The sequence below is a fragment of the Phaenicophaeus curvirostris genome, assembly GCF_032191515.1.
Source record: "Phaenicophaeus curvirostris isolate KB17595 chromosome W unlocalized genomic scaffold, BPBGC_Pcur_1.0 scaffold_35, whole genome shotgun sequence".
In the NCBI taxonomy this organism is placed as follows: domain Eukaryota; kingdom Metazoa; phylum Chordata; class Aves; order Cuculiformes; family Cuculidae; genus Phaenicophaeus; species Phaenicophaeus curvirostris.
In genome coordinates, this window is record NW_027206664.1 from 1333046 (window position 1) to 1352323 (window position 19278).

The window sequence follows — 19278 nt, forward strand, 5'->3', positions numbered from 1 at the left end:
CTTTAATTACAAAATATTGACATATTGCTTAGTTTATTCTAATTTATAAAATGCAGAATGGACATTGATAGCACTTCTTAAATTCTTTTCCAAAATTGGAAAAGCTGTCATTGAGATAACATACTGTTTTGACACAATCGAGATTTTCTTTGTAATGGTTAGTAAAAAATATTGTTTTCCACAATGCAGCATCTTGACTTTAAGTTCTTCATTAAACTACTTCCTTTTCTTTCTGGATTCTTTTCTTTAGCAACATTCATGAGATTTTTTGGGGTTTTGCTTTTAGTAAAGAAGTTTAACCTCTTTAGTAGAACCTTCTGACTCCTTTATGCCAAATTCAAATGCTTGTCTAATAAAATTATAGATGTGCAGAAACCCAGGCTATGCCTGTGCTGACTGATAAAAATGGTCAATGATGAGGAAAAGCAAAAATGTAAGGAGCTCTCACTTTTTTTGTAGAGCAGCTCACACTTTGTTTGAAAAATAGTTTCTCTTTCCCCTTTTCTTTAAAACTATTGCCTTTAACAGACCTGTTAATTAAAAATAGTTTTCTTTTGAGATCAGTTGTACATTTCTGGCACATATAAGAGAAGTAATAACTGGTCCAGATTTTTTTTCCACTCAGAGAGAAAACAAGATCACAATTTAAAAGTGAACAGTATGATTTGTTATGGATTTTTTTGTAATAGGATTAAATGGAGTCCTGTTGTTTCTCTCAAAATAGTACAGAGAAAGGCTGTGCAGTGGGTTGTGAAATAGTGTGAGCATGTGTAAGTGGACAGTGTTGGAAGTGGTATACTTGTTTTCCTTTTTTGCCACAGTGGCCTGTGTCATTTCACATACAACACTTAATATTAACACAAGTTTTAATTCTGTTGAATCTGATCTTTTTATTTCAATTTTGGTATTTCTTGAAGTGAAAAAGTTATTTGGTAATGAATACTGCTTCTTAACTTGGATTTAGTTATAAGCCATTACATGGCTAGAAAATTTTATCTCACTCTTGACCAAAAAAATGTTCTGCTTCTCCTTCGAATATTGTGTGTTTGCAGGAGAAAAATGCAAGTTAATTGTGTTCAGCTCCTGCTACAGCTGTCAGCTCAGTAGTGCCATCCTGCAGAAAACTGATTTCTGTTGTAAAGAAAAACCTTGACCTTCTCTGAAACAAAATACTCCTTGTTTGTTAATCTGCTTGGGTCATATCATAACTAGAGTTCTTTTGAATTTTGCTACAGGAAGGGGAGTCCGTCTTTATTACATTGGTGGAGAAGTTTTTGCCGAATGCCTAAGTGATAGTGCAATTTTTGTTCAGAGCCCCAACTGTAATCAAAGATATGGCTGGCATCCTGCAACTGTGTGCAAAATTCCACCAGGTTAGTAGCCTACCAAAGGTCTTGCACAAAGATATCCTGTGAATGTATTCACTGGATGACACTTGACTTGCTTTCCTTTTGATATTTTTTTCATAATTTCGTGATTCTGTGTAGCAAACGCAAATATTCATTGATTGTACCCTTTTGATTTTTTTCCTTTATAGGATGCAATCTAAAAATCTTTAATAACCAAGAATTTGCTGCTCTTCTGGCTCAATCTGTGAATCAGGGTTTTGAAGCAGTTTATCAGCTTACTAGAATGTGTACCATAAGAATGAGTTTTGTTAAAGGATGGGGAGCTGAATACAGGTAAGAAAAAAACCTTTGCTTTTAAATTTGGAATTAACTTTTCTTCTTTCACTAATACGCTTTTCGTCTGGCTTGAAAGCCATATATACAGGCTTCTTGCTGCTACTGTAGATAGGCTGTCTGCAAGTTGAACCCATATTTTCCTTTTTCTTCCCCTCTGCTATGGAGCTCCTAAGTCATAAAGACTAGTAAACTGATTTTACTGTTGCATTGAAGTCAGCTGTTGAGTAAGGAATGTCATCAAAGTTCTGTTTCCTCACTCAGTCCTGCTTGCTTGCTTATTGTGGTGAACTCGCCAACACCTGGAAGTTTCACTGTGCTATGAGACTATTTGCTGTTTGTTAGACGTATGGTCATTTTGGTCTCTGTTCTGCTCTACATGGAGTATGAGTGTGTTAGGTTGTGGTGAGGGATGCAGTTGACAGTACCAGATGGAAGGAATGGGAGTCACACGGAGTACATTCTGCTGAATAAAACAGCTGGAGAACCCACATTTAAGGGATGCCAAATATTTTGGAACTTGTAGTGGAAGAAACTTTGCAGGAGTAAGATGACTGTTTATGTAGTGAAAATGTTAAAAATAGTTTTTTGACTGGAAAAAAAACAGTCTTTTATCTGCTTTTTTAATAGATTCCAATATTATTCTATTAGCACAAACTAAGAGCTATAGTTGAGGACAGTTCCTGTTTTCAATGTACTATGGGAATTTGGGAAGAAAAGGAATGGCCTTCTAACTGAGCAGTATTAAAGATTTCATTATTTTTGAGAGCTGGATATGTGGTTTTAAACAAATCCCTTAAAACTATCTAAAAATTGTCCACTGAAAGGATGAATCAATACCCTATTGCAATACATAATCATAGAATCATAGAATGGTTTGGATTGGAAGGGACCTTAAAGATCATATAGTTCCAAACCCCCTGCCATGGGCAGGGACATTTTCCACTAATGATTTTTTTAAATCCATATCATTTCCGAAGTTGAATAAGGGCACGTAGGTTCCACTATCAGTCCTGAGGTTTTGATTCTCTTACCTCTTCTTCAAATATATGCATGTAAATAGCAGCATTAGTACATGGGGGAAGCTTCTCAGCGAAATGAGGCAGTTTTGCAAATCCTAATTAGATTAAATGAGAAATTTGAGTAATGGAATAAATTGGTATCCCATTAACAAAGAGAGGTACACAACAAAGAATGTCTCAAGTTTAAAGAACTGTTGGATTTGGCTCAAAAGGAGTATGTATACGCTTACACATAATTAAATACAACATTCAAATCAGAACAGAAGAAAGGCTTAATCAGTCAGATGATATGGAGACAACTTGAAGTGAATGGAGTGTAAGTACTGGGTTAAAACAGTGGGAAGGCTTTTGATAAAGTTATTTCTAAAGAGGGAGAACGTTGGTTATTAGTAGTCTATAAACTCCTCAGAGATCATAGGATTGAAAAAGCTCCAGTGGAAATACTGCCAGAAAAGTACAGAAACTGATTACTGACATAGCGTTGAATTAGTTTCTTTGAATCTCTTTAGGATGATGCTAATAAATTATTGAGGCATAAAACTTCTATGTTATGCTGCAGTTGTGATTAAAGCAAGAAGAGGTTACTACTGCAAGCACAACCTTGAATGTAAATGAACATAGCCAGAATTGTCAAAATAGACCAGGAAGCACTGTAAAATCCATCATTCTTGTTAAAATATCCATGCTTCATTATGTCAAAAATGTTTCTCATAGAACAGACTTGGGCAAAGCCAAAGCATTACTCATATTTTAGGCATATGGCATATGTACATAAACATGCAGATATGGCAAGGTGGTAGATTATAAGCTTGGTAGATAAAATAACTTATAACTTTTTGCTTGATATATGGTGGTTGAAGTTCAGATCACAGGAACTATCCAGGCATAGGGTCATCTTCTGAAGAAAGAAAAGTAGATGTAATTACAGCAGAGACTTAGTGATATGTGAGCTGGAAATTCATATGAAAAAGAGACCACGTTTCAGCTTTGAGATTGGCTAAGTGATTGTCACTATTTTATCAAGTTTTGCCAGTGTAGGGCAAAGCCAGGACTGTTGAACAGAACCAGTTACAATATTTTGAGGAAACGTGTTGTGGAACACATTGTAGGGGAGTTGACAGTGGTGGAATAATGTACTTCCTTCTTTGAGAGAGGATGCCATTGGCCTTCTTGGCCACCTGGGCACACTGCTGGCTCATGTTCAGTCGGCTGCCAACCAACACCCCCAGGTCCCTCTCCTCCAGGCAGCTTTCTAGACAGACTTCTCCTAGTCTGTAGCACTGCATAGGGTTGTTGTGCCCCAAGTGCAGGACCCAGAATTTGGCCTTGTTAAACCTCATCCCATTGGACTCTGCCCAGTGGTCCAGCCTGTTCAGATCCCTTTGCAGAGCCTCCCTACCCTCCAGCAAATCCACACTTCCACCCAGCTTAGTGTCGTCCGCAAACTTGCTAAGGGTGCACTTAATGCCTTCATCCAGGTCATTGATAAAGACATTGAACAGGGCTGGACCCAGCACTGAGCCCTGGGAAACCCCACTTGTCACTGGCCTCCAGCTGGATTTCACACCATTTCCCACCACTCTCTGGGCCCGGCCAGCCAACCAGTTTTCCACCCAGGAGAGTGTGCGCCTGTCCAGGCCAGAGGCTGACAGTTTCTCAAGCAGAACGCTGTGAGAAACTGTGTCAAAGGCTTTGCTGAAGTCCAGGAAGACCACATCCACAGCCTTTCCCTTGTCTATTAGGTGGGTCACTTTGTCATAGAAGGAGATCAGGTTAGTTTGGCAAGGCCTGCCTTTTGTGAACCCGTGTTGACTGGGCCTGATCACCCAGTTATCTTGCATGTGCTTCATGATAGCACTCAAGATCACCTGCTCCATGACTTTCCCTGGCACTGAGGTCAGACTGACAGGCCTGTAGTTCCCTGGATCCTTCCTGCGACGCTTCTTGTAGATGGGCACAACATCAGCCAGCCTCCAGTCCAGTGGGACTTCCCCAGTCTTCCAGGACTGTTGGAAGATGATGGAAAGGGGTTTGGCAAGCACAACTGCTCCTCGAATACTGTGTTCAGTTCTGGGCCCCTCACCATAAGAAGGATGTTGAGGCTCTGGAGAGAATCCAGAGAAGAGCAACAAAGCTGGTGAAGAGGCTGGAGAACAGGCCTTATGAGGAGCGGCTGAGAGAGCTGGGGTTGTTTAGCCTGGAGAAGAGGAGGCTGAGGGGTGACCTCATTGCTCTCTACAACTACCTGAAAGGAGGTTGTAGAGAGGAGGGTGCTGGCCTCTTCTCCCAAGTGACAGGGGACAGGACAAGAGGGAATGGCCTCAAGCTCCGCCAGGGGAGGTTTAGGCTAGACGTTAGGAAAAAATTCTTTACAGAAAGGGTCATTGGGCACTGGAACAGGCTGCCCAGGGAGGTGGTTGAGTCACCTTCCCTGGAGGTGTTTAAGGCACAGGTGGACGAGGTGCTGAGGGATATGGTTTAGTGTTTGATAGGAACGGTTGGACTCGATGATCCGGTGGGTCTCTTCCAACCTGGTTATTCTGTGATTCTGTAACTGCCAGCTCCTTCAGTACTCTTGGGTGGATCCCATCCGGCCCCATAGACTTGTGGGTATCTAGCTGTGCAAGCAAGGCTCTAACCACTTCCTCTTGGATCATGGCAGCTCTGTTCTGCTCCTCTAACTCCTGGGTTTGTACGCACAGGGAACAACTTTCCTTAGCATTAAAGACTGAGGCAAAGAAGACATCAAGTAACTCAGCCTTGTCCTCATCCTTTATCACAGTTGTTCCATTTGCATCCAGTAGGGACTGAATATTCTCCCTGGTCCTCCTTTTATTGGTATTGAACTTATAGAAAGATTTTTTTTTTATGTTCCACAGTCTTGGCCAATCTGAGCTCTAGGTAGGCCTTAGCCCTCCTGATTTTTTCTCTGCACAATCTCACTTCCCTCCTGTAGTCCACCCAAGGCGCCTGTCCGTTCTTCCAAAGGTCATAGACATTCCTCTTCTTTTTGATTTCTCTGCTCAGACAAGCTGTTTTTTTTCCCCCCCACTGGCTCCTTTTCCGGAACATGGGGACAGCTTGCTTCTGAGCTGCTAGGATTTCCTTTCTGAAGAGCGCGCCCAGCCCTCGTGGGCTCCCTTGCCCTTAAGGACTGTCTCCCATGGGACTCTGCCAACCAGCCTTCTGAACAGTCCAAAGTCTGCCCTCTGGAAGTTTAATGTGACTGTTCTGCTAATCCCTCTCTTCACCTCACCTAGAACTGAAAATCCTATCATCTCGCGATCGCTTTGTCCCAGGCGTCCTCCTACTGCCACATCCCCCACAAAGCCTTCTTTGTTCACAAACAGCAGGTCCAGGAGGGCACCCTCCCTTGTTGGTTCATTCACCAGCTGTGCAAGGAAGTTGTCTTCCACGCACTCCAGGAACCTCCTAGACTGCTTCCTTTTTGCTGTATTGTACTTTCAGCAGATATCAGGAAGATTGAAGTCTCCCATGAGGACAAGTGGTAGCCTGGGGGGTGCGTGGGCCAGTCCATGATCAAAGAACCCAAAGTTTTTCTCCTCACACCAGGTTCAAAGCTAGGTATTAATCAACCTGTTCTTTTATTTCTTGCTCTTCATTCCTTAGTGTTGGAATGGAGCTAAACACTACTTGGGCCCCAGAGCCCTCCATCATTTTCCCCAGAGCCTTGAAGTCTCTCTTAATTGCTCTCAGCTGTGCTGTGTGTCATCTTTGCCAATTTGAAATGCTACCAGAGGGTAATAATCTGTGTCTTTCACCAAGGAAGGAAGTTTTCTGGTGACGTCCTTCACTGATGCCCCGGGTAGGCAGCAGACTTTCCTGTGGAACGGGCCCGGTCTGCAGATAGGTCCCTGTGTTCCTTTTAGGAGGGAATCCGCCAAGACAATCACTCTCCTCTCCTTTTTCAGAGGATGTTTTTATGGTCATTTGAGGATGGTGCAGCCTAGGGAATATTTCTAGGCTGTGGGAGCCATCCTCTTCATCCTTGGGGATGGATTCTGTTTGCAGCGCTTCATATTTATTCTTCAAGGGAATCTGGAGGTTTGTTCTCTGAATTGGGACAGGCTTCCTGCACCGGGTAGGCACTTGCTGCCATTCCCATCTCTTATACTCTCAGTCTTGCAGCTGCCAGATGGGTGGTGCTCAGCCACACTGTCTCCAGCAGCCTGCTGAGGTTTTGAGAGGGCGCTGCTCCATAGATCTATTTCCCTCTCATGCTCCCTGATGGTCCTTAGTCTAGTTACTTCCTCCCTCAGCTCTGCCACTAAGCAGAGGAGTTCCCCGATGCAAGCACAGCTTCCACAAGTGAAGCCAGGACCAGAGGCACGAGCTGGTGTGGGAGGGGGGCACTGCCTGCAGCCCAGGGTCTGGGGAGCTGCTGCACCCACTGAGGCTCTGTCTGGGTGGCAACATCCATCCTGCCTGCTGCAGCACCCAGAGCAGCTTCAGTTTTCTGTCGGGTGGCCACCATGGTCCTCGGTCCCTTCTGACCGGCCTCCAGCCCCTCTCTGCACCCTCCCTGCTCGCTCAAACTGTCGCGTTACACTAACACACCGCACGCCAGTTTGCCACACTCCTGTTCACCGTGCTCCCTAGGGAGCGTTTAAATCTCCCGCGGTAGCCGCCGGGACCGCCCTCTCCCGTCAGGCACCGCGCGGGACCGGCTGCTTCCGGGTGTCAGGCGCCCAGCGCCGCCCGCCCCGCTCTCGCCTGGGTTTTCCTGGGCTTTTCCCGGCTCAGGGAAGTGCCCCACCGCCTCAAATGGCCACCCCGCCGCAGTACTCACCGTCCTGCCGCTGGATGCTGCCGAAAAAGCAGCGGGAAAATTAAGGGCCTCTGTTGTGGAAAATTGTAGGCAAGTTTATATAGAAGACAAGGGAAACAGAATTTTTACTTAAATTGGTTGTGCAAGGATGGTACAGCACAAAACACAAGTATAAGATTACAGAAAATCGGAGATAGTTTGCTGTTCCTTTGAGAGAGCATCATTTAGCACAGTATAACATACTGTTTTTTAACAGTATTTCTGACAACATCTAGCAGTTTTCTTCTGCATTTATCTTGTCAGTGGCTCAAAAAAAACAGACCTTATGATCACTGTAGTATTGTGCTGTTTGGCCATGCTGACAGTGCAGGGTGGAGTGTTTCCATTCCGTATTTCTCAGTAGTTGTCTATAAAATTCAAACCAGTTATGCATGAAGTCTGTTTGAAGTTTGAGATACTGATGCACACAGCTATCTGTGGTATGAACACCACATTGATTGGACAATCTTCAGTTTTGAATATCTTTTTTTTGAAATAAGGCTCTTTGTGTGGCACTTTGAAGTTTCAAATGCTGCAGTTATTATTTTCCAGAGTAGAATATTCTCAGTGTATTATGGATAAGCATGTAATTATTGATGCATCTTCGAGATGGTGGGATATTTGGGGATTTTTGTTTGTTTCAGAGACTGTCTGAAAGAAGCTTAGTATCAGTTATGGTAGTGGTTGCAGATTTTTATCTTTCTTTGTAGTAGATGTAGATGGAGGCATATTTGATCATATGACGGAGGAGTTTATGGCAGCCAAAGCAGCTTTCTGATTTTCCTGTTCTTTATTTTTTAGACGGCAAACAGTAACAAGCACTCCTTGCTGGATTGAACTTCATCTGAATGGACCTCTACAATGGTTGGACAAAGTATTGACTCAGATGGGCTCCCCTTCAGTACGCTGCTCCAGCATGTCATAAAACTCCTTCCTCCATTACCAGTGGGCTAAATATGAAGTCCAATCAACAGACTTAATATAACAGCTTGTCTGTTGTAATATGTATGTGGTCCCCATGAACTGTTTACTATCCAAAAAGGTGGTTGGGTTTTTTCAAATTAAAAAAGAAGAGAGAGAAAAGAAAAACAGCACTTGAGGTCTCATCAATTAAAGCACCTTGTGGATTCTGTTTCCTATACTGATACTAAATGAAATTTTAGTGTGTAGAAATGCCTTCTTCAGAAAGAAGGAACAGTTCTAAAGACTCTTAATGGTGGTTTTATTGGTTATATAATTGAGTGTCCTAATGGTTTATCAATAACATGAATAGCTAAGTATGTGTACAGATAATGTATCATGAACTCAAATACTACAGTATTGTGCTGTTCTACATTTTGGTTCCCATAAACAGTTGTTTGGGTTTTTAATTGGGGCGAATGTCATAAAAATTCCAAGACTCTACTCCTTTATTGTTCTGTATTTTTTTATATAAGCAGGTTTTTGAGTTGTCCTAGACATAAAAAGTAGACTTTCCTTGTAGAGAAGCTTAAGTTTTTGCTGCCTTCTTAAAAGGAAAATCCCTCCACTGGAAGGGAAAGAAATGTCTTGAGATTCATCTGTGGAATCTTAAGACACCATATGCTTAACGGGGCCTAAAATGAAATAATATTATAAATTCCAAGTATCCATCACACTAGGAGTCTACTTTTCCCTACCCATTGATGCATCTATTGCCAACAGTACTGTTGGCACTGATGTAATTTGGGGCTTTTTTGTACCTTGAATCACTGAAATTGGTGGGTTTTTCTCATGGAGTGAGAATTTAACTTAGCATTGTATACTGGATTAAATACACCAGATTACTGATTTACCCTTTACATCTGTGTTTTTTTCATTAAACAGATGTCACTAAAAATCATGGGGTTTAGTTTTTGGAGCTGAATACCTTGAAAAATCCTTTCCCAGGGTAAACCAGGCTCTTTTGTATGTTTTAAATAGGTGCAGTTTCTTAACATATTTCAATAACAGAATTGAAATTCCTGATCTGAGTGGCTTTGTGTAGTTTATTTACATACCAGATCATATGCATTCATTATGTCATAATGGGCCTTATTATTAAAAGTAGTTGCTTCTGCAAAACCTCTAGGATAGTGGTTGCTGTGATATGACCAGTGAAGGGGGACTTCTAGGTTCTTTGTGGCAGTGCATGTTATTGTGAACCCTTGGACACTACAGCTGCGCCATATTAAAAATATTCTGAAATATATTCTACAAGTAAGTCTGGGTTGGGGAAGGGTTGAGAAACTGTATAGAAGGTTTATTCTGACTTGAAAAATATACATTTTACTAACAATCTTGTGATCTAGCTGTCTGTCATTCTTTTGTTATTGTGGCAGTAGCGGGATTGCCTTTGTTTTTCCCATTGTTTCATCCATTACACTAGTATTGTACTTTGTAAGTGCAGCTAGTGGTAACGTAGCTTTGAGAACAAAAATGTGGCCAGTGTTACAGTTTTTAATCAGTTGACTGAATTGATGGTAGTGATTGATATTTTTATGCCATAATGACTAGAGCATAGAAGCAATACCAAAAATTGAGCCTTGAAAAAGTGGGCCAGACATCTTTAAAAAAAATTGGCAAAGCAGTTACCAGTTTGTGCTAGTTTTACCAGTAGGCTCATGTATTGGTAGAACTTGTGAAGCTAAGAAATAAGTTTCATGCGTGTTGCATTTCCCTAATATGCATATACACTAATAAAAGTTTTAATTCTCATGATGGTTGTTTTTTTATTAATTGCTGTATTTATTTTCTGTTGAAGGTTAGGAATCATTCTAACCCATCCAAATAAATGGCACAAGTATCCTGCATGTTGTAGTTGGAAAGGTATAATTTAGATTTTAAAATCGCTTCTTATACAGCTATCATGGAGGTTCTGGATCTGTGTGTGTTTAATCCTACAGGCTTTTACTCCTGATTAAGTTTGTCAAAGCAGTTGCTTTTTTTTTTTTTTTTTTACCATAGTCAAATTGCATCCTACTAGCTTAGATGTTTACTTTCACCTGTGAAACAGTTAGATAAGAGCAACTTGTCTGGGTGAAAGACTCCATTGCATTTATGAGCAGGTTGCAACTTGAATCAGTTGAGTGACCTAATTCTGTAGTCTCCTTACTGCAGATTTCTGTATGTGTTCTTTCACTTATGGCAATATCACTTGCTTTGCCTTGAACATTGTCATAACCTTGACTGTATCCTTTTTTGGTGTGTACGTTCAAGTAGCGTACAAGGACACTGCAGACATTATCTGTGGACCCTTGCTGCTGCCTGTGTGCAAGGCCATCTCAGTCTGTGTAGAAATCACTTTTTTGACTTCTGTTAGTACCGCTAAAATATTTTTTCCTGCTGTTACTGTTTCAGCCATAGCTTAGTGGAACAAGGGAACTAATTTGCATTCAACATGTTTGCCTGCCTGTATTTCATGTAAATGCCTTTGACAGTTCTTGAGTAACTTTAACCTATTCACTGTTTCTTAATCCAGTGCCATTTTGACTTATCCCACTGCTGTTCTGCTCTTCCTCAAAATCTGACTAGTGCCTGCTCAAGCATCTTAATGTGGAATGCCTGTGGTATGTAAGGAATGTGACTTTATCCCTCTTCTGCAAGTCAAAGTACTTAAGTCCAAATTACAAATGAAAAGTGAATTATTTTTTTTAATGAGGCTCTTTTGTTAAATAAAATACAAGCAGGGAGTGCTCAACTGGAGATACTTTAAGTATGGGTAGCCAGCTGCTTATCTGTATCCTGAAGCTGGAAAAAATGTTGCCTTAGTTTGGACTGGGATACTGTGTGCCTGGGTTCTGATCTCTCTTGTCACTAGCCCTGTCTGAGCTTGATTTTCATAGTACTGCCAAAGCCAAGTAATCAGAATTCCAGATAGTTGATGTGAACACCCGAGCCCCAAAATTATTTTTTAGTTGCCTTTTAGCATCTTGGATGCACTGAGCTGACATTTCAGAACCTTCCACCCTCCAAATAAAAACCTAATTTCTTTTAATGTAGAAGTTCTTCCAGTGCCAGGGCTGAGACTTCAAGAACAACGTCAAATGCATGGACTCTTGCACCTTTAAACTGTAAGAACTGATAGTAGACCAATCGCCTCTGTGTATTTCCCCCTTCCTATCTAGGTGGGTAAGCTCTCTGCAACAGGAATTCTCTGCTGTTACTTTGTCTTGCAAGGAGTCATTTGGCTTCCAGGTGCTGTTAAACAAATCTAGAACATGGTGAGAGCTGTGGTGTTTTTCTTATTCAGGACATTGTGCTTAATCTGAACTTAACATCCTTGAGACTGGCTGCAGGCAAACAGTGTAAATAGTTCAGACTCCCTGTATAATTGCATGGAGAGGTAAACTGGGGCTCTGAATTGCTCTCTCGTAGAGAGCTTAGGCTGTTGACTGAGGTCCCCGATAGAAATGCATAAAGTGAGTATAAATATCTACCTTAAAAAGTTCTTGGGTGCTATCAAAGTAATCAACTTAAAAGTTTAGGAATAATAGCGTTAAACTAATTTACATAGTAAAAACTAGAAATCCCACCTACTGTACTTTAAGTGTTCTGGTTTGAGCTAAAGTAGAATCAGTTTTCTAACATCAGCTCAATCTCATCTAAGTAGCTTCATTTTCTGAAAGTTAACTGCATGGTTTTTTCAGACCGTTTCTCTCTAGCAGTGATAACACAGGGCATTGATATGCAGAAAGGCTGATGCTTGTACTTGTTCCTATAGAAACCAAGGCCATCCTCGAGCTGGTGGAGTGCCTTAAGTCAAAGAGGTAAAAAAGGTTGCACCTGCAGGGAGAGGTGGACAGGACAGGTGACCTCAAACTGACCAACAAAGTATTCTATCCCATATACATCATACTCAGTATAAAACTGAGAGATCATGAGGGTCACTCTTCTGCAATGGCTGATGTCCAGTAAGGACCTTGTCTGTCTGTTTGCCCCTGATCTCGGATCTGTGCTTTCCCGAAATCAGTTCCTGAGCCCAGCTCCCTCCTAGCCATGGACCCTTTCCCTCATGTCTGCTCTGCAGCATTTGTGGTGATGTACAGTCATCAAGGGGTGGGGGCGCAATTTCATATATTTGTACATATTTTATTAATTTTATTATTATTATTCCATTAAAGCTGTTTTAGTTTAGTTTCCAATCCACAAATCTTTTCTTCTCATTTCCCTTTCCCCTTTACTTGGGGGAGGGATAAAGGAATTGGGAGCCCAACTGCTTGGTTTTAGCTGCTGAAATTGGCCGGGCTGGGGCTAAACCATGACACTAAGCAATTTATTTATATATAATTTATATATTTAAATATTTATTTATTATTTATATATAATAATATTTATTTATTATTTTATATATAATTTATATATAATTTAAAGTGTGTCCAACTTTACTTTTCATGTTGAAGTGGGAAGGTGTGACATTTGGGTCATCTTGCCACTCTAAATTGTTGGCGCAGTGAACTGTAAGTGTTTTGTTTTAACCTTCAAACTTGTTGTCATTCATTGTGGTTACAGCTTTTCTTTAGCATTGTAAACTGAAATTTTACTGCAGTGTGTTTTGGGTTAAAGTATTGTGAAATACAGGATTTCACTGTACTCCACCCACACGGTGTTTTACTTGAGTATGAAGCAGTATTCCTTTTACCAAAACAAGTTTGACTGTAACTTAATTTTGGGGACACTGAAGCTTCAATACTAGCTCTGAAGAGTCAGTGAAGTACTGTCTTCATTAGTGGAATTACACATAGAATGGTTTAAGTTGGAAAGGACCTTAAAGATCATCTAATTCCAAACCCCGCTGCCATGGGCAGGGACACCTCCCACTAGATCAAGCTGCCCAAGGTGTCATCCAACTTGGCCTTGAACACTTCCAGGGATGGGACAGCCACCACTGCTCTGGGCAGTCTGGGCCAGTGCCTCACCACCCTCATTGTGAAGAATTTCCTCCTTATGTCTAGTCTAAATCTTCCCCTCTCCAATTTAAAGCCATTCCCCCTTGTCCTCTCACTACAAGCCTTTGTGAACCGTCCCTCCCCAGCTTTCTTGTAGGCCCTCTTCAGGTACTGGAAGGCTGCTATAAGGTCTCCTTGGAGCCTTCTCTTGTCCAGGCTGAACAGTCCCAACTCTCTCAGCCTGTCCTCGTATGGGAGGTGCTCCAGGCCTCTGATCATCTTCGTGGCCTTCCTCTGGACCCGTTCCAGCAGGTCCATATCCTTCTTATGCTGAGGATTCCAGAACTGGACACAATACTCCAGGTGTAGAGGGGCAGAATCACCTCCCTTGACCTACTGGTCACGCTTCTTTTGATGCAGCCCAGAACATGGTTGGCCTTCTGGGCTGTGAGCACGCATTACTGGTTCATGTTGAGCTTCTCATTAATCAGCACCCCGAAGTCCTTCTCCGCAGGGCTGCTCTCAATCATATTGTCCCCCATCCTGTATTGAAACTGCAGATTGCCCCAACCCTGGTGTAGGACCTTGCACCTGGTCTTGTTGAACCTCATGAGATTCACACAGCTTGTCCAGGTCCCTCTTGATGGCTGTATTAGGTTTGTCTATGGATCCCAGTGTGCAAACACAAGACCACTAAATCAAGGTTCAGTCAAATATGTTTTGTTGTTCAAATAACCTATTATACCTGGCTACCTAAAAGAAAAAAAAAATCAGCTTACTGACATGTGGATTGGTGTCATTCACCAAGAAGGAGATGGAGCATGATGCTTGGAAAGTCAGAGCAGATAGGTACTGCACCTTCAGGGCCTCCCCTGGTAAATGTGTGCATGTAGTACTTCTCCACCCCTACCCATCCTGCTCAGCTCCTTTTATCCTCCTCTCAGTGACTGGAAAATGGTTAGCAACATCACCTGCCCCTTCTGCGGCCAGGGCAAGAGCAGCTGAGTGCCAACCTGTTGTTTGTCCCATGCTAACAGCTGTTATGACACCATGCCCTATTCCCATAACAACTGCAAAGGCGTTTATACCACCTTTCCTGGCTACTCATGCTCCTTGGGCTCTGCTTCAAGGTCTTGTAAATACCAGGCAGTTCCAACAGCTTTTCTACTTTTTTTATCCGATTCCCTGCCTGTTTTCTGCCTAGTTAAGTACAGTCACATACTTTATCACTGCAAGCTGGCTAAGAATTGTTACTTAAGCTAATTCACTACTTTAAAATCTGAGTATAAAATACTTTAATAATCTGCTGGAGGGTAGGGAGGCTCTGCAAAGGGATCTGAACAGGCTGGACTGCTGGGCAGAGTCCAATGGCATGAGGTTTAACAAGGCCAAATGCCGGGTCCTGCACTTGGGGCACAACAACCCTGTGCAGTGCTACAGACTAGGAGAAGTCTGTCTAGAAAGCTGCCTGGAGGAGAGGGACCTGGGTGTGTTGGTTGACAGCCGACTGAACATGAGCCAGCAGTGTGCCCAGGTGGCCAAGAAGGCCAATGGCATCTTGGCTTGTATCAGAAACGGCGTGACCAGCAGGTCCAGGGAGGTTATTCTCCCTCTGTACTCGGCACTGGTGAGACCGCTCCTCGAATACTGTGTTCATTTCTGGGCCCCTCACCACAAGAAGGATGTTGAGGCTCTGGAACGAGTCCAGAGAAGAGCAACAAAGCTGGTGAGGGGGCTGGAGAACAGGCCTTATGAGGAGCGGCTGAGAGAGCTGGGGCTGTTTAGCCTGGAGAAGAGGAGGCTGAGGGGAGACCTTATTGCTCTCTATAACTACGTGAAAGGAGGTTGTAGAGAGGAGGGTGCTGGCCTCTTCTCCCAAGTGACAGGGGACAGGACAAGAGGGAATGGCCTCAAGCTCCGCCAGGGGAGGTTTAGGCTGGACATTAGGAAAAAAATTCTTCACAGAAAGGGTCATTGGGCACTGGAACAGGCTGCCCAGGGAGGTGGTTGAGTCACCTTCCCTGGAGGTGTTTAAGGCACGAGTGGACGAGGTGCTAAGGGGCATGGTTTAGTGTTTGATAGGAATGGTTGGACTCGATCCGGTGGGTCTCTTCCAACCTGGTTATTCTATGATTTTATGATTCTATATATTTGTCCATATATATCACGTCCCACAACGGATCATTATTTATTATCTCTCATACAATGACATCCCATCCTTCTCATGTGGCTCCTGCACCACTCAGCTTGGTGTCATCTGCAAACTTGCTGAGGGTGCACTCGATCTCACTGTTGATATCAACGAAAACATTAAACAGCACTGGTCCCAGTATGGACCCCTGAGGGATACCACTTGTCATGGATCTCCATCTGGACATTGAGCTGTTGACCACTACTCTGGATGCGAACATGCAACCAATTTCTTATCCACCAAAGAGTCCACCCATCAAATCTATTTCTCTCCAATTTAGAGAGAAGGGTGTTCCCAGGCACAGAGGTGAGGCAGACAGGTCGGTAGTTCCCAGGGTCCTCCTCCTTTCTGCCATTTTTAAAAATGGGGACAATGTTGCCCTTCTTCCAGTCACCAGGGACTTTTCCTCACTGCCATGACTTTTCAAATATCATGGAGAGTGGCTTGGCAGCCACATCAACCAGTTTCCTCAGGACTCTGGGATGCGTTTCACACAGAATCACAGAATAACCAGGTTGGAAGAGACCCACCGGATCATCGAGTCCAACCATTCCTATCAAACACTAAACCATATCCCTCAGCACCTCGTCCACCCGTGCCTTAAACACCTCCAGGGAAGGTGACTCAACCACCTCCCTGGGCAGCCTGTTTCAGTGCCCAATGACCCTTTCTGTAAAGAATTTTTTCCTAACGTCCAGCCTAAACCTCCCCTGGCGGAGCTTGAGGCCATTCCCTCTTGTCCTGTCCCCTGTCACTTGGAAGAAGAGGCCAGCACCCTCCTCTCTACAACCTCCTTTCAGGTAGTTGTAGAGAGCAATGAGGTCTCCCCTCAGCCTCCTCTTCTCCAGGCTAAACATGTGGAAGGATGGCTCGACAACTGAGGACGTGATTTGATAGCAATGAACAATCCAGGGTTAACACTTGTGACTAGGCCTGGCGTTCCTCCTTAAAACTGACCTTGGTATGTTGACAGAAGAAGTGCATAACAAAAGTACGGAACTCAGTGCTGGAAAGTCCCTAAAACGTCAAGACCATTGTACCAGCCCCCTTCTCATGCTTAACATCTTTTAACCAATCTTGTAACTACTTAAGGTGCATGGACAGTACAGTAGGACCAATTGTAAGTCGTTTTATTAGCTTGTGCTCTGCTAGAATAAGTATATAAGGAGTGTTGTGTTTATGAATAAAGGAGAACGACTATACTCACATTGAGATTTTATCGTTACTTGGGGTCCGACTCCCACTCCCACATAAACACCCCCAGCTCTCTCAGCCGCTCCTCATAAGGCCTGTTCTCCAGCCCCTTCACCAGCTTCATTGCTCTTCTCTGGACTCGTTCCAGAGCCCCAACATCCTTCTTGTGGTGAGGGGCCCAGAACTGAACACAGTATTCGAGGAGCGGTCTCACCAGTGCCGAGTACAGAGGGAGAATAACCTCCCTGGACCTGCTGGTCACGCCGTTTCTGATACAAGCCAAGATGCCTTTGGCCTTCTTGGCCACCTGGGCACACTGCTGGCTCATGTTCAGTCGGCTGTCAACCAACACCCCCAGGTCCCTCTCCTCCAGGCAGCTTTCTAGCCAGACTTCTCCTAGTCTGTAGCACTGCACAGGGTTGTTGTGCCCCAAGTGCAGGACCCGGCATTTGGCCTTGTTAAACCTCATCCCATTGGACTCAGCCCAACGGTCCAGCCTGTCCAGATCCCTTTGCAGAGCCTCCCTACCCTCCAGCAGATCCACACTTCCACCCAGCTTAGTGTCGTCCGCAAACTTGCTAAGGGTGCACTCAATGCCTTCATCCAGGTCATTGATGAAGACATTGAACAGGGCTGGACCCAGCACTGAGCCCTGGGGAACCCCACTTGTCACTGGCCTCTAGCTGGATTTCACACCATTTCCCACCACTCTCTGGGCCCGGCCATCCAACCAGTTTTCCACCCAGGAGAGTGTGCGCCTGTCCAGGCCAGAGGTGACAGTTTCTCAGGCAGAATGCTGGGAGAAACTGTGTCAAAGGCTTTATTGAAGTCCAGGAAGATACATCCACAGCCTTTCCCTCATCCAGCAGCTGAGTCACTTTGTCATAGAAGGCAATCAGGTTAGTCTGGCAAGACCTGCCTTTTGTGAACCCATGTTGACTGGGCCTGATCACCCAGTTCTCTTGCATGTGCTTCATGATAGCACTCAAGATCACCTGCTCCATGACTTTCCCTGGCACTGAGGTCAGACTGACAGGCCTGTAGTTCCCTGGATCCTCCCTGCGACCCTTCTTGTAGATGGGCACAACATCAGCCAGCCTCCAGTCCAGTGGGACTTCCCCAGTCTTCCAGGACTGTTGGAAGATGATGGAAAGGGGGGGTTTCATCAGGTCCCATAGACTTATATATGTTCAGGTTCCTCAGGCAGTCATGAACCTGATCATCCCCTACAGTGGTAAGGGGCTTTACCGCCCTGCTCCCCATCTTGTTGTCCATTGACCCAGGAGGGGTGAGGAGAGCGGTTGTCAGTGAAGACTGAAGCAAAAAAGTAGTTGAGTACCTCAGCCTTCTCCTCTCTGTTGATATGAAGTCACCATTTTCATCCATCAGTCAGGGTACACTTTCTTTAACTCTTCCTTTTCTGATTCTCATACCTGTAGAAGCCCTTCTTGTTAGTCTTTACTTCCCTTGCCAAATTCATCTCCAGCTGCGCCTTGGCCTTCCTGACCCCATCCCTACACAACCGGGCAGTGTCCCTAGACTCTTCCCAGGTTCCCTGTCCCTGCTTGCACTGCCTGTGCAGTTCCCTCTTGCTCTTCAGTTTGACCAGCAGATCTCCAGTCATCCACACTGGTCTCTTCCCTTCCCTGCCCGATTTCCTACCTCTGGGGACTGAGTGCTCGCATGCTCTATGGAAAGCATCCTTAAATATTTCCTGCTCACATAGAGCAAGTGATGTGCCAGCTGTTTTGGAAAGGACTTCTAGAAGCACCTGCTTAGGGAATTAAATTGCAGCTGGTCTGAAAGTGTTTTACTGTTAAGAAAATATTAATTAAACGTGCTTTTTCCTGACCACTTAAGATTGACTAGTAAGTAGCCATTATAAACTGTATTAAAGGAGGCCATTTAAACATAACCTTAAGTCATGTTGGTCTTCTTTTCTATATCTCTCTCCTGTAAAAATTCCTCTAATTAAGATTGCTGTTTCTTCTTTTGGCAAAGCACAGTTTGTGGAGTAAGTTTCTAGTACTAGATTGTCACAGCTATGAAAACTAGAGTCAAGGCTTGAAAGCTGAGAACAGTCTTTGATGCTATATTAGCTGTTGTTTCATTAACTGTAATCAGGATTAAATCTAGGTAGTTGGCAGAAGAAAAATGAATGACAAATAACGGATATGTAAAGATTTCAGATCTTGATGTTCTTGATCCTTTTCCCCCATGTAGAAGATTTTGTCAGAATGTAGTCAGTAAAGCCCAAGTGCTTGTTCTGTTCCTTTTGGAAGAGGATTCAAAGTGGCAATGGACGTACATGCTCCAGCCCTGCTGGTTTGTTTTTTTTCTTTTAATTTGCATCAGTGGAATTTGAAACAAAGCTTCTCTCACTCTTGATTTTTCTGTGTTAACAGCATCTAGCTATTTGCTTGTCTAAAGCTGTAGATAGGTATCATAAAAAAATTTGTATGCCTCATGAATTAAT

General features: G+C 43.5%; 1 protein-coding gene across 5 annotated transcripts in view; it reads left to right on the top strand.

Annotated features, from left to right (window-relative positions):
• LOC138733832 (mothers against decapentaplegic homolog 2) overlaps positions 1 to 10247 on the top strand; it is a 72247-nt gene extending 62000 nt beyond the window's left edge. For all 5 annotated transcript variants that reach the window (XM_069881337.1, XM_069881341.1, XM_069881339.1 and 2 more), the window contains 3 exons: positions 1236 to 1373; positions 1538 to 1682; positions 8334 to 10247. In XM_069881337.1, coding sequence (XP_069737438.1) covers positions 1236 to 1373; positions 1538 to 1682; positions 8334 to 8457 — 407 coding nt within the window. In that variant the 3' untranslated portion in view covers positions 8458 to 10247. The remainder of the gene's footprint in view (positions 1 to 1235; positions 1374 to 1537; positions 1683 to 8333) is intronic.
• Positions 10248 to 19278: the final 9031 nt, after the last annotated feature.